We start from the raw sequence: 19,056 nt of genomic DNA, 5'->3' as shown, positions 1-19,056 counted from the left end.
GTCTCGCCCCAGAACCTGGTTGCCTCTGAAAGGCAGAGAGTTGGGGTCTTGCCCACGTCTGTATCTTTATCTCCAGCACATGGCTGCACATTCACTCTACATGCACCGACAGGATCACATCAAGTCACAGGAGGAAATACTCAAAGTTTCCAGGAAGAGCTTTATGACCTCCAGACTTCCTGGAGGGGCCACAGATGAAAAGGAGTCCTCATTGTCTCTGTCCATCCTGAACAGCTGTCACATAAATAATTTCCTTCACTGAGACATCCAAATTCCCCACAAGCAATTCACAACTGGGCCATGTGAAGCATCAAGAAGGAAAAGACAATATGCATTTATCCTGATTTATTTGCCATGAAACCTTCTTGTAAAATGGGTGTTCCATGGAACACACCTAGAGAAACACTGTTCTAGACACACTCAATTCAAACTGAGTCACACTCGGCTCTGGGCTCCACTCTGAGGATTGAACAGGTGCTGTGGAGTTGCATCAAGCTGACAAAAGGCATCACAACTTACCTTTCCTGCGCCCACAGGTCCAACCACAGCTAACAGTTCACCAGGTCTGACAGTAAAGGAAAGGCCTTGTAGGGTTGGGGTCTCTGATGCCTACAAATTAAAGTTTATAAAAATGTACCCATTTTAATAAAGTAACAAATTATTTTACAAAGGGGAAAAGATAACAATAGTCAACATAACTGATATGCAAAATATAACCCACATTTTTCTCTTTCCTGTTTTAAGATACTGTGTCCTAGAGGTCTCTTCATTAAATCTTATCTCTTTGGGGATTTGAGGCAGCTTTAGCTAACTTTAGGAAGGTTCCTTCTTTGATTAGATTCCCATACGGACAGAGGAACGTTCCAACTACCACACAGTTGTGCTCATTTCACGTGCTAGCAAAGTAATGTTCAAAATCCTTCAACCTGGGCTTCAGCGGTACATGAACAGAGAACTTCTAGATGTGTAAGCTGGGTTTAGAAAAGACAAAGGAACCAGGGATCAAATTGCTGACATTTGTTGGATCACAGAAAAAGCAAGAGAACTCCAGAGAAACATCTACTTCTGCTTCATTGACTATGCTAAAGCCTTTAATTGTGTGGATCACAAGAAACTGTGGAAAATTTATAAACAGATGGGAATACCAGATCATGTTACCTGTCACCTAAGAAACCTGTATACAGGTCAAGAGGAAACAGTTAGGATGAGACATGGAACAACAGACTGGTTCCAAATTGGGAAAGGAGTATGTCAGGGCTGTATATTGTCACCCTGCTAATTTAACTTTTATGCAGACTACATGATGCAAAATGCCAGGCCAGATGAAACACAAAATGGAATCTAGAATTCTGGCAGAATATCAACAATCTCAAACATGCAAGTGATACCACTCTAATGGCAGAAAGTGAAGAGGAACTAAAGAGCCTCCTGATGGAAGTGAGAGGGGAGAGTGAAAAAGCTGGCCTAAAACTCAACATTCTAAAATCTAAGATCATGGCATCTGGTTTCATCACCTCATGGCAAATAGAAAGGGGGGAAGTGGAAACAGTGGCAGATTTTATTTTCTTGTGCTCCCAAATCACTTCAGACAGTGACTGCAGCCATGAAATTAAAAATGCTTGCTCCTTGGAAGAAAAGCTATGACAAACCTAAACTGTGTATTAAAAAGTAGGGACGTTACTTTGCCAACAAAGGTCCATATAGTCAAAGCTATGGTTTTTCCAGTAGTCATGTATGGATGTGAGAATTGGACCATAAATAAGGCTGAGTGCAGAAGAATTGATGCTTTTGAACTGTGGTGTTGGAGAAGACTCTTGGGAGTCCCTTGGCCAGCAAGAAGATCAAACCAGTCAATCCTAAAGGAAATCAATCTTGAGCATTCATTGGAAGGACTGATGCTGAAGCTGAAGCTCCAATACTTTGGCCACCTGATGCAAAGAGCTGACTCATTGGAAAAGACCCTGGTGCTGGGAAAGATTGAAGGTAGGAGGAGAATGGGATGACAGAGGATGAGATGGTTGGATGGCATCACTGACTCGATGGACATGAGTTTGAACAAGCTCTGGGAGAATGATGAAGGACAGGGAAGTCTGGCATGCTGCAGTTCTTGGAGTTGCAAAGAACTGGACACTACTGAGCTACTGAACAAGAACAGAAATACTGGAGTGGGTATCCATTCCCATGGATAGAGGCACCTGGTGGGCTATAGTCCATGGGGTCACAAAGACTCAGACACAGCTGAAGTGATTAACACTTCACCCTTCAGCCCAGAGTATTAGATCTGGCTTTTCTGGCTCAGCTGGTAAAGAATCTGCCTGCAATGTGGGAGACCTAGGTTCAGTCCATGGGTTGGGAAGATCTCCTGGAGAAGGGAAAGGCTACCCACTCCAGTACTCTGCCCTAGAGATAATCATGAACTGTATAGTCCGTGGGGTCACAAAGAGTCAGACATGACTGAGCAACTTTCACTTTTCATGAAAAAATGTATTTATGTTCTATATATTTTTTTTACGGTGATCCTATTGTATAGCACAGGAAATTATATTTAATACTCTGTAATAAAACATAATGAAAAATAAACTAAAAATTAAAAGAAGAATTTACATACTTTAAGCTCAACACATGCTAATACATTGAAAGCTCTCTTGAAAATGAGAAAAAGGTTATTACCCAAAGAATGGCATTGAAACATGTAAAATATCATGTATGAAACGAGTTGCCAGTCCAAGTTCGATACACGATACTGGATGCTTGGAGCTAGTGCACTGGGACGACCCAGAGGGATGGTATGGGGAGGGAGAAGGGACGAGGGTTCAAGATGGGGAGCACATGTATACCTGTGGCGGATTCATTTTGATATTTGGCAAAACTAATACAATTATGTAAAGTTTAAAATTAAATTAAATTAAATTAAAAAAAAAAGAGAAGTTGACAGGAAATCAAAAAAATAAAAAAAAGAAAATGAGAAAAAAAGCAACATGTCAAATGCCTCAGGCTATTACACTTAATCTCCATTCATTGTAAACCTTATTCCTGATTCCGAGAATTTTTATAACATATTCTCAGTAAATGAGAAAGTCACATTTTACAGTATGTGTAAATCTCAAAATTCTCCAGTAAATCTATGTCACAGTTTTCTTTTAGCAGTCACGATTTTGGAATGGAAGGTTTCTTACCTTTTCCCAAAAAGCTGTAAATGCCTGCACATCCACAATTGTTCTACCATCTGATGGCAGCTGAGGGTAGCACTGTGACGTCTCATCAAGTAACAGAAATTTCTACAGAAAATGGCAAAACATAGATTGTTTATACTGAAAGAAGAAAGCACAAACAAAACAACTGTTTCTCTGAAATTTGCAATACAAATTTTATACAGCCTATCTATCATTTTATAGCTGTATTTTATTAGGTCTTGGGCTTCCCTGGTAGCTCAGAAGTTAAAGCGTCTGCCTCCAGTGTGGGAAACCCGGGTTCGATCCCTAGGTAGGGAAGATCCTCTGGAGAAGGAAATGGCAACCCACTCCAGTATTCTTGCCTGGAGAATCCCATGGATGGGGGAGCTTGGTAGGCTACAGTCCACGGGGTCGCAAAGAGTCACACACGACTGAGCGACTTCACTGGTTCACTTGAGAAATAGTAAATAGTATATAGTATGCAATATACTATTATTATAGTACATATACATCTAAGTCAACTCCCCATTGGAAAAGACCCTGATGCTGGGAGGGATTGGGGGCAGGAGGAGAAGGGGACAACAGAAGATGAGATGGCTGGATGGCATCACCGACTCGATGGACATGAATGAAAATGCTTGTGCAGGAAAAGAAAGACAGGATCCTTGCATTTCTCTCAAACACTAGCTGGCAGGAGACTTGATCCTCTCATTTCCTCCTCCTTTCATCTAGGCTCATAGAGAATCTAACACTGGGCAAAGCTACTTCTGCCCACACCAAACCCGTGTCCAGCAGGAGGCAAGATGAACAGACAGTGGTCTGAGAACTTCTCTGCAGGCTCTCAACCACTGCAGCCTGAGTCCGCTCTCTACACCACCTCTCCCATCATTAGCCATGTAGCAGCTCTCATCTGTTCTCCCAAAGCTCATCTCTTTCCCAATTCTTCTTTCCTCTGAAAACAACATAATTTCAGAAACTCACTCACTAATTAATCATTTCAAATACTGATACTTTTCTTTTTCTGATTCCTTCCTGAGTTCTCCTCCAAACCACCAAACTGACCCCAAACACACCACTCCTTCCTGATCTCTCTACAGCACCTCCAAGAATGTCCACCACAATTAACACCTCCCAATGATAGACCAGCACCTAAGTCCACACTCCCCAGGTGACCTCTACTTGGACACTCTGAGTTCTGACCCCATCCTTCCTTCTGGCCCATCTCAAATACTAACCTTACTGGGAACCATCTCAGTACCTCCCCAGCTGGAACTACCCTCCCTACCTCTGAATCCCCAGAGGAATATTAAGTCACATAGAGGAGAGACACTATGTCATTTATGCACTTATGCAGTCCCAACCCAAGCTAAGACTGAGTCTTGCATAATCAGACTGTATGGTTGTTCAAATCAGTCCAACCACTGTAGCATGGCTACAGCCTTACATAGTTAAAGCTGACACAGCAACAAGAGAAATGTTATGAGGCAGGCTGGGACCCAGGGCCCTGTATGGGAGCACTTGCATCTGGACAAACATCTCCTTGAGCAACAAAATACAAAGAAATCGTAAGGGACTAACTGCACACACGCAAAGGCAATTACGAACAGTAAGATACAAAAACACCACAAGCCAACTGCCATTTCTGAGCTGCTGGGATCAAAAGCAGGGAACTGTGTATGATCTTGGCCCATGGCACCTACAAGATGGTGGGCAGACCACATAAGTCACCCCTCTGGCTCAAACCATCAAACCTCCCCTACCCGCACTTAAGGAACGAGCCTGCTGTTCTCAAAGAGTCAACAGGGCATCAGTTTTTTATTTTTTTTTAATTATACAAATATTGTTTTATTTTATTTTTTATTTATTTATTTTTAAATAAATTTATTTATTTTAATTGGAGGTTAATTACTTTACAATATTGTATTGGTTTCATACTTTGTGATGCAGCATAAGCCTCAAAACACCTTGCTTGAATTTCTCATCTGGAATATATCAATTTTTATTGATTAAAAAGACCAAGGGCCATGGAGAGCAATGTATATGTTATATATCTGGTCCACACAGAATCAGATACAATTTCAGCATAAGTGTGTAACCAAGACATCAACACTCAATGTGTGTATATTAGAACAGAAATTCCCACTTTCAAAGAAAAAAAGCAGTCCAGGTTCGATGCACGATACTGGATGCTTGGGGCTGGTGCACTGGGACAACCCAGAGGGATGGTGTGGCGAGGGAGGAGGGAGGAGGGTTCAGGATGGGGAACACATGTATACCTGTGGCGGATTCATTTTGATATTTGGCAAAACTAATACAATTATGTAAAGTTTAAAAAATAAAATAAAATTTAAAATAATAAATAAATAAATAAATAAAAGAAAAAAAGCACCTGAAGTGATGGCTGGATTTTTCTCCAGGACCCACTCTGATGAAAAGCTGAAATTAAATGGCCATTAGAGCCATGAAGTGCAGACCCAGAACAGGTTATGCAGAAAAGTATCCACATCAGAACTTCAGCCAAAAAGACTGACTTCCTAGTGGTGGTAATGGAAAACCTAAAGCTGCTCTGTGAATAAGATAACCTCAGAGACACATTTTACCGGATGCAAAAGTCACTGAAAAGTTTTAGTGCTTTGAAGTTAAAATCTTTCACAATCCTATGGGAATCATTCAGTGCCAAGAACATGGGCCCCCCTTCATCGTTTAGAGAAAAATAGACTTCTTGGGCTTATGAAGTGAAAGTGAAATCGCTCAGTCATGTCCGACTCTTTGCGACCCCATGGACTGTAGCCTACCAGGCTCCTCCCTCCATGGGATTCTCCAGGCAAGAATACTAGAATGGGTTGCCATTTCCTTCTCCAGGGGATCTTCCCGACCCAGGGATCGAACCCAGGTCTCCCGCATTCCAGGCAGACGCTTTAACCGCTGAGCCACCAGGGAAGCCCGCATAATAAATCATTCATTTTCACAGAGACGATTTAATCTTCATTTTAAACAGAAATATTTGAGCACCTACTGTGTGCCAGGCCCTTGTCTTCATGATAAAAATTATTTACCCCTAACTATTTAGGGACAGTTAGTTTTAAAAAGGAGACAACAGGCATGGTGGGAATCACACATTTGAAAGGATGAGGGCAGCTAGAGAGAGGCTTAGACACGAAGTAAAAGAAGAACAGGAACAAAAATGCAGAGATCAGAAATCAACAATAAGACATCTTTGGTGGAAAGAATCCAGTTTTAAACACAGAGAACTAAGTGAATCTGAGGCCACACTTCCTGTCCAGGGAACAGGGACTTCTCAGCAAATTCTTCCCCTCCCAGACCAGAGAGGAATCCAAGTCACCCCAGGACTGTGAACCATTACTGCCTAGACGTTCCAGTCAGCACAGGAGATGCAATTTGTTTGCATCTCCTGCTTTTAGACATTTGAATCGTCCTGCAGCTATCACTGCATGGCAAAGGCCTGTGTTGCTGCTATTAATACTACTACTGCTAAATGAGCACGGATCTTCAGTTCAGTTCAGGTACTCAGTTGTGTCCGACTTTTTGCGGCCTCATGGACTGCAACATGCCAGGTCTCCCTGTCCATCAACAATTCCCAGAGTTTAGCTAAACTCATGTCCATTGAGTCGGTGATGCCATCCAACCATCTCATCCTCTGTCATTCCCTTCTCCTCCCGTCTTCAGTCTTTCCCAGCATCAGGGTCTTTTCAAATGAGTCATCTCTTCACATCCGGTTGTCAAAGTATTGGAGTTTCAGCTTCAACATCAGTCCTTCCAATGAACACCCAGAACTGATCTCCATTAGGATGGACTGGTTGGATCCACTTGCTGTACAAGGGACTTACAAGAGTCTTCTCCAACACTACAGTTCAAATGAATCTATTCTTCAGTGCTCAACTTTCTTTATAGTCCAACTCTCACATGCATACATGACTACTGGAAAAACCATAGCCTTGACTAGATGGACCTTTGTTGGCAAAGTAATGTCTGCTTTCTAATATTTTGCTAGGTTGGTCAAACCTTTCCTTTCAAGAAGTAAGCATCTTTTAATTTCATGACTGCAGTCACCCTCTGCAGTGATTTTGTAGCCCCCCCCCCCAAAAAAAATAAAGTCTGCCACTGTTTCCAGTGTATCTCTATCTATTTGCCATGAAGTGATGGGACCAGATGCCATGATTTTAGTTTTCTGAATGTTGAGCTTTAAGTCAACTTTCTCACTCTCCTCTTTCACTTTCATCAAGAGGCTCTTTAGTTCCTCTTCACTTTCTGCCATAAGGGTGGTTTCATCTGCATATCTGAGGTTATTGATATTTCTCCCTGCAATCTTGATTTCAGCTTGTGTTTCATCCAGCCCAACGTTTCTCATGAGATACTCTGCATGTAAGTTAAATAAGCAAGGTGACAATATACAGCCTTGATGTACTCCTTTTCCTATTTGGAACCAGTCTGTTGTTCCATGATTAGTTCTAACTGTTGCTTCCTAACCTGCATCAGATCAGATCAGATCAGTCGCTCAATCGTGTCTGACTCTTTGAGACCCCACGAATCGCAGCACGCCAGGCCTCCCTGTCCATCACTAACTCCCGGAGTTCACTCACACTCACGTCCATCGAGTCAGTGATGCCATCCAGCCATCTCATCCTCTGTCATCCCCTTCTCTTCCTGCCCCCAATCCCTCCCAGCATCAGAGTCTTTTCCAATGAGTCAACTCTTCGCATGAGGTGGCCAAAGTACTGGAGTTTCAGCTTCAGCATCATCCCTTCCAAAGAAATCCCAGGGCCAATTTCCTTCAGAATGGACTGGTTGGATCTCCTTGCAGTCCAAGGGACTCTCAAGAGGCTTCTCCAACACCACAGTTCAAAAGCATCAATTCTTCCGCACTCAGCCTTCTTCACAGTCCAACTCTCACATCCATACATGACCACAGGAAAAACCATAGTCTTGACTAGATGAACCTTTTTTGGCAAAGTAATGTCTGCTTTTGAATATGCTATCTAGGTTGGTCATAACTTTCCTTCCAAGGAGTAAGCGTCTTTTAATTTCATGGCTGCAGTCACCATCTGCAGTGATTTTTGAGCCCCCAAAAATAAAGTCTGACACTGTTTCCACTGTTTCCCCATCTATTTCCCATGAAGTGATGGGACCAGATGCCATGATTTTCGTTTTCTGAATGTTGAGCTTTAAGCCAACTTTTTCACTCTCCACTTTCACTTTCATCAAGAGGCTTTTGAGTTCCTCTTCACTTTCTGCCATAAGGGTAGTGTCATCTGCATATCTGAGGTTATTGATATTTCTCCCGGCAATCTTGATTCCAGTTTGTGCTTCTTCCAGCCCAGGGTTTCTCATGATGTACTCTGCATATAAGTTAAATAAACAGGGTGACGATATACAGCCTTGATGTACTCCTTTTCCTATTTGGAACCAGTCTGTTGTTCCATGTCCAGTTCTAACTGTTGCTTCCTGACCTGCATACAAATTTCTCAAGAGGCAGATCAGATGGTCTGGTATTCCCATCTCATTCAGAATTTTCCACAATTTATTGTTATCCACACAGTCAAAGGCTTTGGCATAGTCAGTAAAGCAGAAATAGATGTTTTTCTGGAACTCTCTTGCTTTTTCGATGATCCAGAGGATGTTGGCAATTTGATCGCTGGTTCCTCTGCCTTTTCTAAAACCAGCATGAACATCTGGAATTTCATGATTTACGTATTGCTGAATCCTGGCTTGGAGAATTTTGAGCATTACTTTACTAGCATGTGAGATGAGTGCAATTCTGCGGTAGTTTGATCATTTTTTGGCATTGCCTTTCTTTGGGATTGGAATGAAACCTGAGCTTTTCCAGGCCTCTGGCCACTGCTGAGTTTTCCAAATTTGCTGACATATTGAGTTCAGCACTTTCACAGCATTATATTTTAGGATATGAAATAGCTCAACTAGAATTCCATCACCTCCACTAGCTTTGTTCATAGTGATGCTTCCTAAGGACCAGTTGACTTCACATTCCAGAATGTCTGGCTCTAGGTGAGTGATCACCCCATCATGATTATCTGGGTCATGAAGATCTTTTTTTGTAGAGTTCTTCTGTGTATTCTTGCCACCTCTTCTTAACATCTTCTGCTTCTGTTAGGTCCATACCATTTCTGTTCTTTATTGAGTCCATCTTTGCATGAAATGTTCCCTTGTTATCTCTAATTTTCTTGAACAAATCTCTAGTCTTTCCCATTCATGGATCTTATGATACTTTTAACACACTAAGAAAAGACGGAAGTACATACACTTTGAAAGACTGCCAGCTTGGCACTGAAAGAGTTACATCTCACCTAACTGGCACACAGTGACACTACATAAAAGGAGGTATTTTAGGTAAAATCCAGCTATAACTTTAAAAAGTTATTTTTCACTAAACCTTGATTCTTTGGATGCTGACAACAGCCTCTGACACCTTCTCGATGGCCATGGGGAAGTAGAGGGTGCTCGAGAACCGCAGAGCCTCAAACAGCGTCACCACCACAAACACCTGGCTGGCTGTGATCAGGTTGTCAAGGAGCTCATTGGTGATGAAGGTGACAAAAATCATGATTTTGCTCACAGCGAAAAATATTGCCATATTCATGCCCCGAAGGTAGGAACATCTCAGAATCTTGGAAATTTCCTTCCTAGAAAAGAAAGTAGGATATAGGATTTAAAAGAAGCATCAACATACAAGACATGAATTCAGTGCCCCACATGAGTGGCCCTTTTCTAGGGAGTAGACACAGATTAAAATAAACTATCCCTCACATCATGGAGACATTAGCATAGTGCACACCCAGGAGTCTGCCCCAACACCAGGACCACAGATTTCATCATCACTTCACTCTTTTAAGTAAGGGGAGGATTAAATCACACTTTCAAACATTCTGGGTCAATCAGACGGGATTCAACATTCATTCAACAAGCTTTCATAATCACAAGTCCTGTGCTGGGCTCCCCACAGAAAGACACAACCTGTCCCCTCCAGGGGCTCATGAACCTGTGGGGGAAGAGAATTAGCAACCACAAAATTGGGAGACAATAGACAGAGACGGTCAGCACAGCTCCCATGGGAGCTCAGAGCAGAGGCATGTAACCCAGAGCAGTGGAGTCAGGGCAAGTCACACACACGTGGACCCTGAGAAGATGAGTTAGAGTTGGTCAGGCTTGGAGGAGGCCAAAGAAGAAGGAACATGGGAGTGTATTCCCAGCAGCGGGGCAGGGGGGCGGTCCCCAGAAAGGTGCAAAGTCAGAGGTGACAAGGTGGGGTCAGAGAAATGCTCATAAGATATTTAAATAAAAGATGGAAAAATAGTCTACAAACATGAAGCAAAACGAAAGGAACAGTGTTTTCATAGCTCCTTTTGAAATGAATAATAGTGATTCATGAACTTGTTAGTGATAAAGAATCCACCTGCAATGCAGAAACACAGGTTCAATCCCTCAGTCAGGAATATCCTCTGGAGAAGGAAATGGCAACCTCTCCGGTATTCCTGCCTGGGAAATTCCATGGACAGAGGAGCCTGGTGAGCTACAGTCCATGGGGTCACAAAAGAGTGGGATATGACTGACTAATCACAACAACGAAGAATAAAGAGAGATGGGAGGGAGGTTCAAAAGGGAAGGGATATTTGTATACCTATGGCTGATTCATGTTGAGGTTTGACAGAAAACAGCAAAATTCTGTAAGGCAATTATCCTTCAATAAAAAATAAATTAATTTAAAAAAATAGTGATTCATATAGTTTGGCTCAATATAGGTACACCAATCTCTATAATCTCCTCATTTATGGGCCATCAACATAAATTACAATCTTAATTTGAATGTCATTGTCTCGAATACTATCTTAAAGACATTGATTATTGAGATTTGAGGTTTTCAGAACTACTTAGAATTTCATTTCTATACAACTAAGAAGCATATGTATTTTTTCCTTTGAGAATATGGTAAATGGAAGAGCAGGTTAAATGATGTCTCCACCATTCTCCTTAACCTTCCTGTAACACATGGATGATGCAGTGAATAGTAAGTATTGGTGAACTTAAATACTTCTTTGGTAAGACATCTAAAGCATCCAGTAAATAGGAAATAAAGAATGAAAATATGGAGTGACATCTATATATATAAACTTACCTTCTCAGTCTGGTAATAAGGTCTATAAATGACTTTTCCCAAGCATTCACTTTTATTGTTCTGATGCCAGTTATGACTTCGCTCATGGTCTTGATCCTGTCATCTGTGAGAGCTGAGGTCTTACTCCTGAGGAGACAGACGTGACAGATGAGCTTTAGTGACCACAGCCCAACTTTCCTTAGCAACAGCAGTAGTGGGCATGGGGGTGGGGGTGGCAGGTGGTGGCCAGGAAGCAAATAGTTCTCTACAGCTTTTTTGCACTTAGAACACAGGCAGATTCTACTCAAAGTACAAACGGAGAAGAAGGCTTCAATTAAGAAGTCAACCATTCATCTCATTTCGAGAAGTAACTTGGAGAATGTGCAGCTTTGGCTAGGGAAGACCTGAAATGAGTCAGATACAAACCATCTATCTGCTCAAGGAGGTCACAGGTAGGGAAGGCAGAAAGACATGCAGGAAGACAATGTGTAATGAAAAAGGAGAGAAGTTCTGGGGAGCAGAAAAGATGGGACTTGTTAATTCCCAACAAGAAGAGCTTCAGCGGCTTGGTAGCACTGGAACAGGGCCTCGAAGGATAAGGAACATCTCTCCACAGCAAAGACAGGAAAGGAAATTCCAAATAAAGAAAGACACCAAGCACAGACCTGCACACACACAAGAACTCAGTGAACTTCAAGCAGCACAACATCTCCATCACCTGAAAACCAACCACCTCCAACTCTCTGGGACCTGCTTCAGGTCTAACTCAGCAGAAGAAGGCTCTTCACCACCAGCCACTTTTCTATCACATGTGCTGCTGTGAATGTGGGGCTTCATAAAGACACAATGGAGATCAGCCCTTGGGGTGCTTATAACTTAATGGAAACATGAACATAAATACCTGAAAAGGCTCCAACACAAGCATAACAAAAATATATGCAGTGAAAAATGGGCCTACAAGATTATTACTATTTAACAATATTTAAATAACTTGGACATGGGCAAATTCTGCTGAAGGACACTACTTATTCAGATACGGTGCCAAGAGGAGCTAGCGAATGCTTTCACTGTTCCTGTTTCAAGACGGGCCTTCAGCATAAGGTTGGAGCCTCCACTGGCTGAGTCTGAAGGGTCTACAACCCACACAAAGAAGAGACTAGAGAAGGTGTTGGTCTTGTTTTTGAATAAAAGCAACCGTGATGTTACCAATTCAGATCAGATAAGATCAGATCAGTCGCTCAGTCGTGTCCGATTCTTTGCGACCCTATGAATGGCAGCACTCCAGGCCTCCCTGTCCATCACCAACTCCCAGAGTTCACTCAGACTCACATCCATCGAGTCAGTGATGCCATCCAGCCATCTCATCCTCTGTCGTCCCCTTCTCCTCCTGCCCCCAATCCCTCCCAGCGTCAGAGTGTTTTCCAATGAGTCAACTCTTCGCATGAGGTAGCCAAAGTACTGGAGTTTCAGCTTTAGCATCATTCCTTCCAAAGAAATCCCAGGGCTGATCTCCTTTAGAATGGACTGATTGGATCTCCTTGCAGTCCAAGGGACTCTCAAGAGTCTTCTCCAACACCACAGTTCAAAAGCATCAATTCTTCAGCGCTCAGCCTTCTTCACAGCCCAACTCTCACATCCATACATGACCACAGATTACCAATTACATATTATCAATTTTTTAAATCTTTTTATTGAAGGATAATTGCTTTACAGAATTTTGTTGTTTTCTATCAAATCTCAACATGAATCAGCCATAGGTATACATATATCCCCTCCCTTTTGAACTTGCCTCTCATCTCCCTCCCCATCCTACCCCTCTAGATTGATCTAGAGCCCCTGTTTAAGTTTCTTAGCTATAGAGCAAATTCCTGTTGGCTATCTATTTTACACATGGTACTGTAGGTTTCCATGTTACTCTCTCCATATATCTCACCCTCTTCTCCCCTCTCCCCATGACCACGAGTCTATTCTCTATGTCTATTTCTCCACTGCTGCCCTGTAGGTAAATTTTTCAGTACCATTTTTCTAGATTCCATGTATATGCATTAGAATATGATATTTATCTTTCTCTTTCTGACTTACTTTACTCTGTATAACAGGTTCTACGTTCATCTACCCTATTAGAACTGACTCAAAGGCATTCCTTTTCATGGCTGAGTAATATTCCATTGTGTATATGTACCACAATTTCATTTTCCATTCATTTGTTGATGGACATCTAGGTCACTTCCATGTTGTACTTTTGTAAATAGTGCTGCAATGAACAATGGGATACATGTGTCTTTTTCAATTTTGGTTTCCTCAGGGTATATGTCTAGTAGTGGGATTGCTGGGTCAGAACAACATACACAAAGATAAACTCAAAATGGATTAAAGACCTAAATGTAAGATCAGAAACTATAGAACTCTTAGAGGAAAACATAGGCCCAACACTCGATGACATAAATCTAAGCAAGTTCTTCTCTGACTCACCTCCTAGAGTAATGGAAATAAAAACAAAGTAAACAAGAGGGACCTGATTAAACTTAAAAGCTTTTGCACAGCAAAGGAAACTATAAGCAAGGTGAAAAGACAACCCTCAAAATGGGAAAAAGTAATAGCAAATGAAACAGCAGACAAAGGATTAATTTCCAAAATATACAAGCAGTTCATATAACTCAATACCAGAAACACAAACAACCCAGTCAAAAAGTGGGAAAAGACCTAAACAGACATTTCTCCAAGGAAGACATACAGATGGCTAACAAACACATGAGAAGACGCTCAACAGTGCTCATTATTAGAGAAATGTAAATCAAAACTACAATGAGATATCACCTCACACCAGTCAGAATGGCCATCATCAAGAAGTCTACAAACAATAAATGCTGGAGAGGGTGTGGGGAAAAGGGAATGCTCTTGTACTGTTGGTGGGAATGTAAATTGATATAGCCACTATGGAAGATGGTATGGAGATTCCTTAAAAAAACTAGGAATAAAACCTATATATTATCAATTTTTAAAACCAGTGTTTCTCTTACCAGAATGATGAAAACAATGTCCCAAAGCAGCTTTGCAAAAGCAGAAGAATAATGAGAACTGCCATCCCAGCAAGACATGATATTCCTATTTCCATCCAGAGCAGGGCAGTCACTGCCATAGCCTGCAGTGGCCCCACCCACAGATAGTGCAAGAACATCATTACCTTAAAGAGAGAAAGACAAAGCCTTCTTACAATGGTATAAAAACGAATAAGGATACAGTGTGGAAACAATATGCTCTGAAGGAACAAAAGGAAACTAAACAGAAATTATCTCAGTGGGCTTTAAACCTGCTAAAGCAGAAATCAAAGTGTCTACCCCAGATGACATATTTCAGGGGCAGCACATCTCCTGGGATGTCCCAGGAGAATCAGACCAGCAGCACTGAAGGAAGATGTGGATTTTGTCCACAACACAGATAAGCTCAGTTCAGTTCAGTTCAGTTCAATCACTCAGTCGTGTCCAACTCTTTACGACCCCATGAATCACAGCACGCCAGGCCTCTATGTCCATCACCAATTCCCGGAGTTCACCCAGACTCACGTCCATCGAGTCAGTGGTGCCATCCAGCCATCTCATCCTCTGTCGTGCCCTTCTCCTCCTGCCTTCAATCTTTCCCAGCATCAGAGTCTTTTCCAATGAGTCAACTCTTCACATGAGGTGGCCAAAGTACTGGAGTTTCAGCTTTAGCATCATTCCTTCCAAAGAAATCCCAGGGCTTCCCCAAATGATCTCTGTCCTAGAATTTAGCCCCCAACTCCTCTGGGGAACCGTGGCATCCCAGGAAAGCCTATCTTATGGTACCTACCACTCTCTCCAGTAATTACTGGTATATTTACCTCCTTGATAGGCTGTGGCTTATACATGGAAGAAACTAAGCTTTGTTGAACTCTGGAAGTGAGTAGGGGCCTTACTTCATGTTTGATGAATGAATACTTGAAAGGGAAGTATCTGGTGCAACACAGATCTGACCAATAGCTACAACGCCCTGGGTCATGTCATCTATGCATAAGGTCAATGGAAGAAAGACTGTGAAGGTGACAGCAGAGGGTAGGTTGTCTTTGGCTGGGAACCACTTACTTGGCATTGTTCCTCACAGGCTTTCTACGCAGCAGACATTGAATAGGGCACAGGGGAAAGAACAATCCCTCCCACCAGGCCTTCATCAACTAGAGGAGGAGGAAGACTGTCCAGCGACACCCACACCACGTGCCAAGGAGGGCCATGCCAGGAGGACCCCTAGGGACACTACCAAAGCTGGGCAAGAACACTGCTGCCCATCTATTATTAGAAAAACAAAATTCTCATTTACATAACAATACATATAATTACATCTAAGTTGCACACAGAGAAATGAAAGTTGGATAAATAGAACCTTCATCTTACATCCTCAATGGAATCCTGGCCAACACCAAACCCTGGCACCTAGCATCCCAATAAGCTGGACCCAGTGAGAACAGGACATGGAAGAGGATCCCTCGGGGCAGCTCACCTGGTCAAATCTGCTCACATCGTTGGACAGCAAGTTGACTATCTGGCCTGTGGTGGTCTTCCCCATGGCCGAGCTACTTAGGCGAAGTGCCTGAAATGAGAGAGGGAGACAGAGAACTGGATTCCTAAGGTGATACCAAGTCATCTTAGAACATAACACAATGGAGCATGTGTTCCTGGGGTCTTGAGTGGTGTCAGCAGAAGCAGAATGACCCCTGAAAGCGGGGCTGTAGGGACCCTTCTTCAGCCTTTAACTTAGTGTGGTGGCAGCCCCGCCAGCAAGGACGGCAAAGGGAGGAAGAGGAGGTAGAAGCAAAATCCACCCCCTGTTTCAGTGAACGTGGACCTGTCTGAAGGGTAAAGGGTGTAGGTTTACACTTAAGAGCCAACTAAATAATTTTGAGCCAAATTAGATGAGAGCAGAGAGGGTAATTTAAAGAAGGAAATTTGGAGACTTGGACTCTAAATCTGGACTCAATCATTAATTCTCTAGGTGATAATATTTAAACACTTTGGGCTTAGTGTTTTCATTCTGAAATGAATGAGTATAATGTTCAAAACACTGTTCCTGTGAGGAAACTGTGGTCTTAATGCCAATCTGCTGACTTTATGAAAACTACAACCCGTGTTGCCAAATCCCTTTATTTAGTAAGAAAAATGGCCCTAGAGATCTGAGAAAACTGAAAAGACACCAGGAGCTGCTTCAACAGACCACCAACTGGAGCCACCAATCCAAACACAATGTCATACTTTATAAAAATGTTTCGTTTACTTCTCAAGTTAAAGAAGAAAACCAAAGATCAAGTGAGAATGTAAAATAATATAACCACAATGGAAGAGAATATGGAAGTTGCTCAAAAATTAAACATGAAATTATCATAAAATACAACAATTATACTAAGGGTATACTCAAAAAAACTAAAAACACAAACTTGAACAGACAATTTTTACACTCATATTCACAGCAGCTATGTCCACAATACCTAAAAGGTGGAAACAACTGTCCATTGACAGATGAGCAAATACACAGAATGTTGTATAGACCTATAATGGAATATTACTCAGCCTTAAACAGGAATTAAATTCTGACACCTGCCACAACATGGATGAACCTTGATGACATCGTGCTACAGAACATAAGCCTCACACAAAATGACAAACGCTGTATGATTCCACTTACACGAGGTACTAAGGTAGTCAAATTCACATAGAGAAGAAGTGGAACGGCGCTGGGTGAGGGGAGAGGAGTCGGGGAGTTAGTGTTTAATGGGAGCAGAGGTTCAGCTTGGGAAAAACAAAAAGTTCCAGAGATGGATAACGGTGATGGCCACACAATGAGAATGTACCTAATGACACTAAATGCTGCACTGAAAAGGAGTGAAAATGGTAAACTTTATGCTGTGTATATTTCACCACAATAAGAAAAGATCAGTAATCAAAAGCCAGAAGTAACTTTACCAAATCTGTGACAATGTATTAATAAATAAATGACAGGTCATTTTCATATATACCTTCCACAGAATCATTCAAAATTCCTCTGAAAAGAGCACGAAAATGCTGAATGGGCCATGTTAGGAGTGGCAGATGTGCAGCCATAGAGATCCCCTGGAGACCTGCCCCAGCCTGGGATCCACGGTGTAGACAAACTACAGCTACGAGCTTAGCAGCCGGTCCATTTCTAACACTTGACCTGATTTCTTCCCAGGACCAGGGATTAGGAGATGGGGCCCAAGACGAACCACAAATGTTCAGAGGGGCTTTTCAGAGCTGCTCTGTCGTACCAGTTTTTGGGTCCTAAGGAATCAGTCCACCTGTAAACTGAAAGAAGTGTCTTGTTTCTGTAACAGGAGGAGTCTAGATGCAAGGCTGTGCCAAGGAAATTTGTCTTTCCAATGATTTTGGAATTTCAGATTATGTCAATGGTGTAATCCCCACAATTTCTGACTTCATATAGGAACCATCTTTTGGGTATAATTAAGCCAGCAAATGACATCTTGGGAGATGTTTACATTCACATAAGCCAATGTGCCAGGTCAGATCACATTTCCAAAAAGCAAGATTTCAAAGTGTTAGAGGGAAGAGGAAGAAAAACAAGTGGACAGTGGCTCATCTGTGCAGCAAAGAGTGAGCTTTGAGTACACCATCACCTCACACCTAACTTAAAGCTTTCACAATGCAGTTCTGGTAAAAAAATTTTGTAATTATTATGAGAGTTACAGAGAAGGAAATGGCAACCCAATCCAGTATTCTTGCCTGAAGAAACCCATGGACAGAGAAGCCTGGCAGGCTATGGTCTGTGGGGTCACAAAACAAAGGGTGGGACACAACTGAGCAACTATCATTCATATGAGAGTTAAGCATGATCTGAAAAGACAAACATTTAGCCAATTGGTGGGGAAATCTGAGTATCCATCTCCTAAATGGTTAAAGATGCAACAGAATAACAAAGATGATGATAAATGACAGTGAAGACCCCTGACTGGAATGTGCAGGCACCACTGCAATTTCCTCATCACCCAGAAGGAAACCAACTCAGATGCTGCTACCAAACAAGACAGTGAGATGCCAGGTCTCCAGGTTCATACAGTCCCGAGATGTACAAGACTCTGCTAAAGGAGAGATGAGATGACATCTCACTTTCTGCTGATAGAAGTATCCCAAAGTAATGGAAGTTCTAGATAAGCAGCAATCAGGTAAAAGAAGCAATATTTTCAATTTAAGCTGTTCAATTTTATCTTTCAATGAGGACTATATTAATGAAAATTATATATGTTTAAGGTTACCACATGTAGCTTTTATAGAAATATACATTGGGAAATGAGTACTATAGTAAAGCCACTTCAAGTATCTACTACCTAATATAATTGTCCTATTTTACATGTGTGGTGAGAATACTTAAGATCTACTCTCTAAGAAATTTTCAACACTATAATACAGTCAAATAAGGATTTTTTTTTTTTTTTCCAAGCAACACTATGGCAAAGAGGTATACAGGATCAAGTTTATACAGAGCCCTTCAGCTCTTGACACCAATATATCTGTGGCAATACCTTTGTAAAGACATCTGAAATCCTTATTCCTGTTATACTAGTTTAGGGTAAACTATGGAATAATTTCGTGGCATTCCTCAATATAAAATCACTGAACACATTAAATCAGTTCTTATTAAAACTGCTATGATGAATACTAAAGATAAATAGCTTAAATGAAGAGCAACAAATTCTCTCTAGAATGAATGAAACAA

At 41.7% G+C, this 19,056-nt stretch overlaps 1 protein-coding gene across 4 annotated transcripts in view; it reads right to left on the bottom strand.

Moving 5' to 3' along the window:
- Window positions 1-19,056, bottom strand: part of LOC129624651 (ATP-binding cassette sub-family C member 4-like) — a 164,462-nt gene that overhangs the window by 122,260 nt on the left and 23,146 nt on the right. For all 4 annotated transcript variants that reach the window (XM_055542806.1, XM_055542808.1, XM_055542809.1 and 1 more), the window contains exons 5-10: window positions 15,814-15,903; window positions 14,322-14,485; window positions 11,323-11,448; window positions 9,583-9,832; window positions 3,177-3,278; window positions 520-609 (exon numbers count right to left, since the gene is read on the bottom strand). In XM_055542806.1, the coding sequence (XP_055398781.1) occupies window positions 520-609; window positions 3,177-3,278; window positions 9,583-9,832; window positions 11,323-11,448; window positions 14,322-14,485; window positions 15,814-15,903 (822 nt within the window). The remainder of the gene's footprint in view (window positions 1-519; window positions 610-3,176; window positions 3,279-9,582; window positions 9,833-11,322; window positions 11,449-14,321; window positions 14,486-15,813; window positions 15,904-19,056) is intronic.

This window comes from Bubalus kerabau, chromosome 12 (assembly GCF_029407905.1).
Source record: "Bubalus kerabau isolate K-KA32 ecotype Philippines breed swamp buffalo chromosome 12, PCC_UOA_SB_1v2, whole genome shotgun sequence".
NCBI classification, from domain to species: Eukaryota; Metazoa; Chordata; class Mammalia; order Artiodactyla; family Bovidae; genus Bubalus; species Bubalus kerabau.
This window is presented reverse-complemented; position numbering and strand designations above follow the sequence as displayed.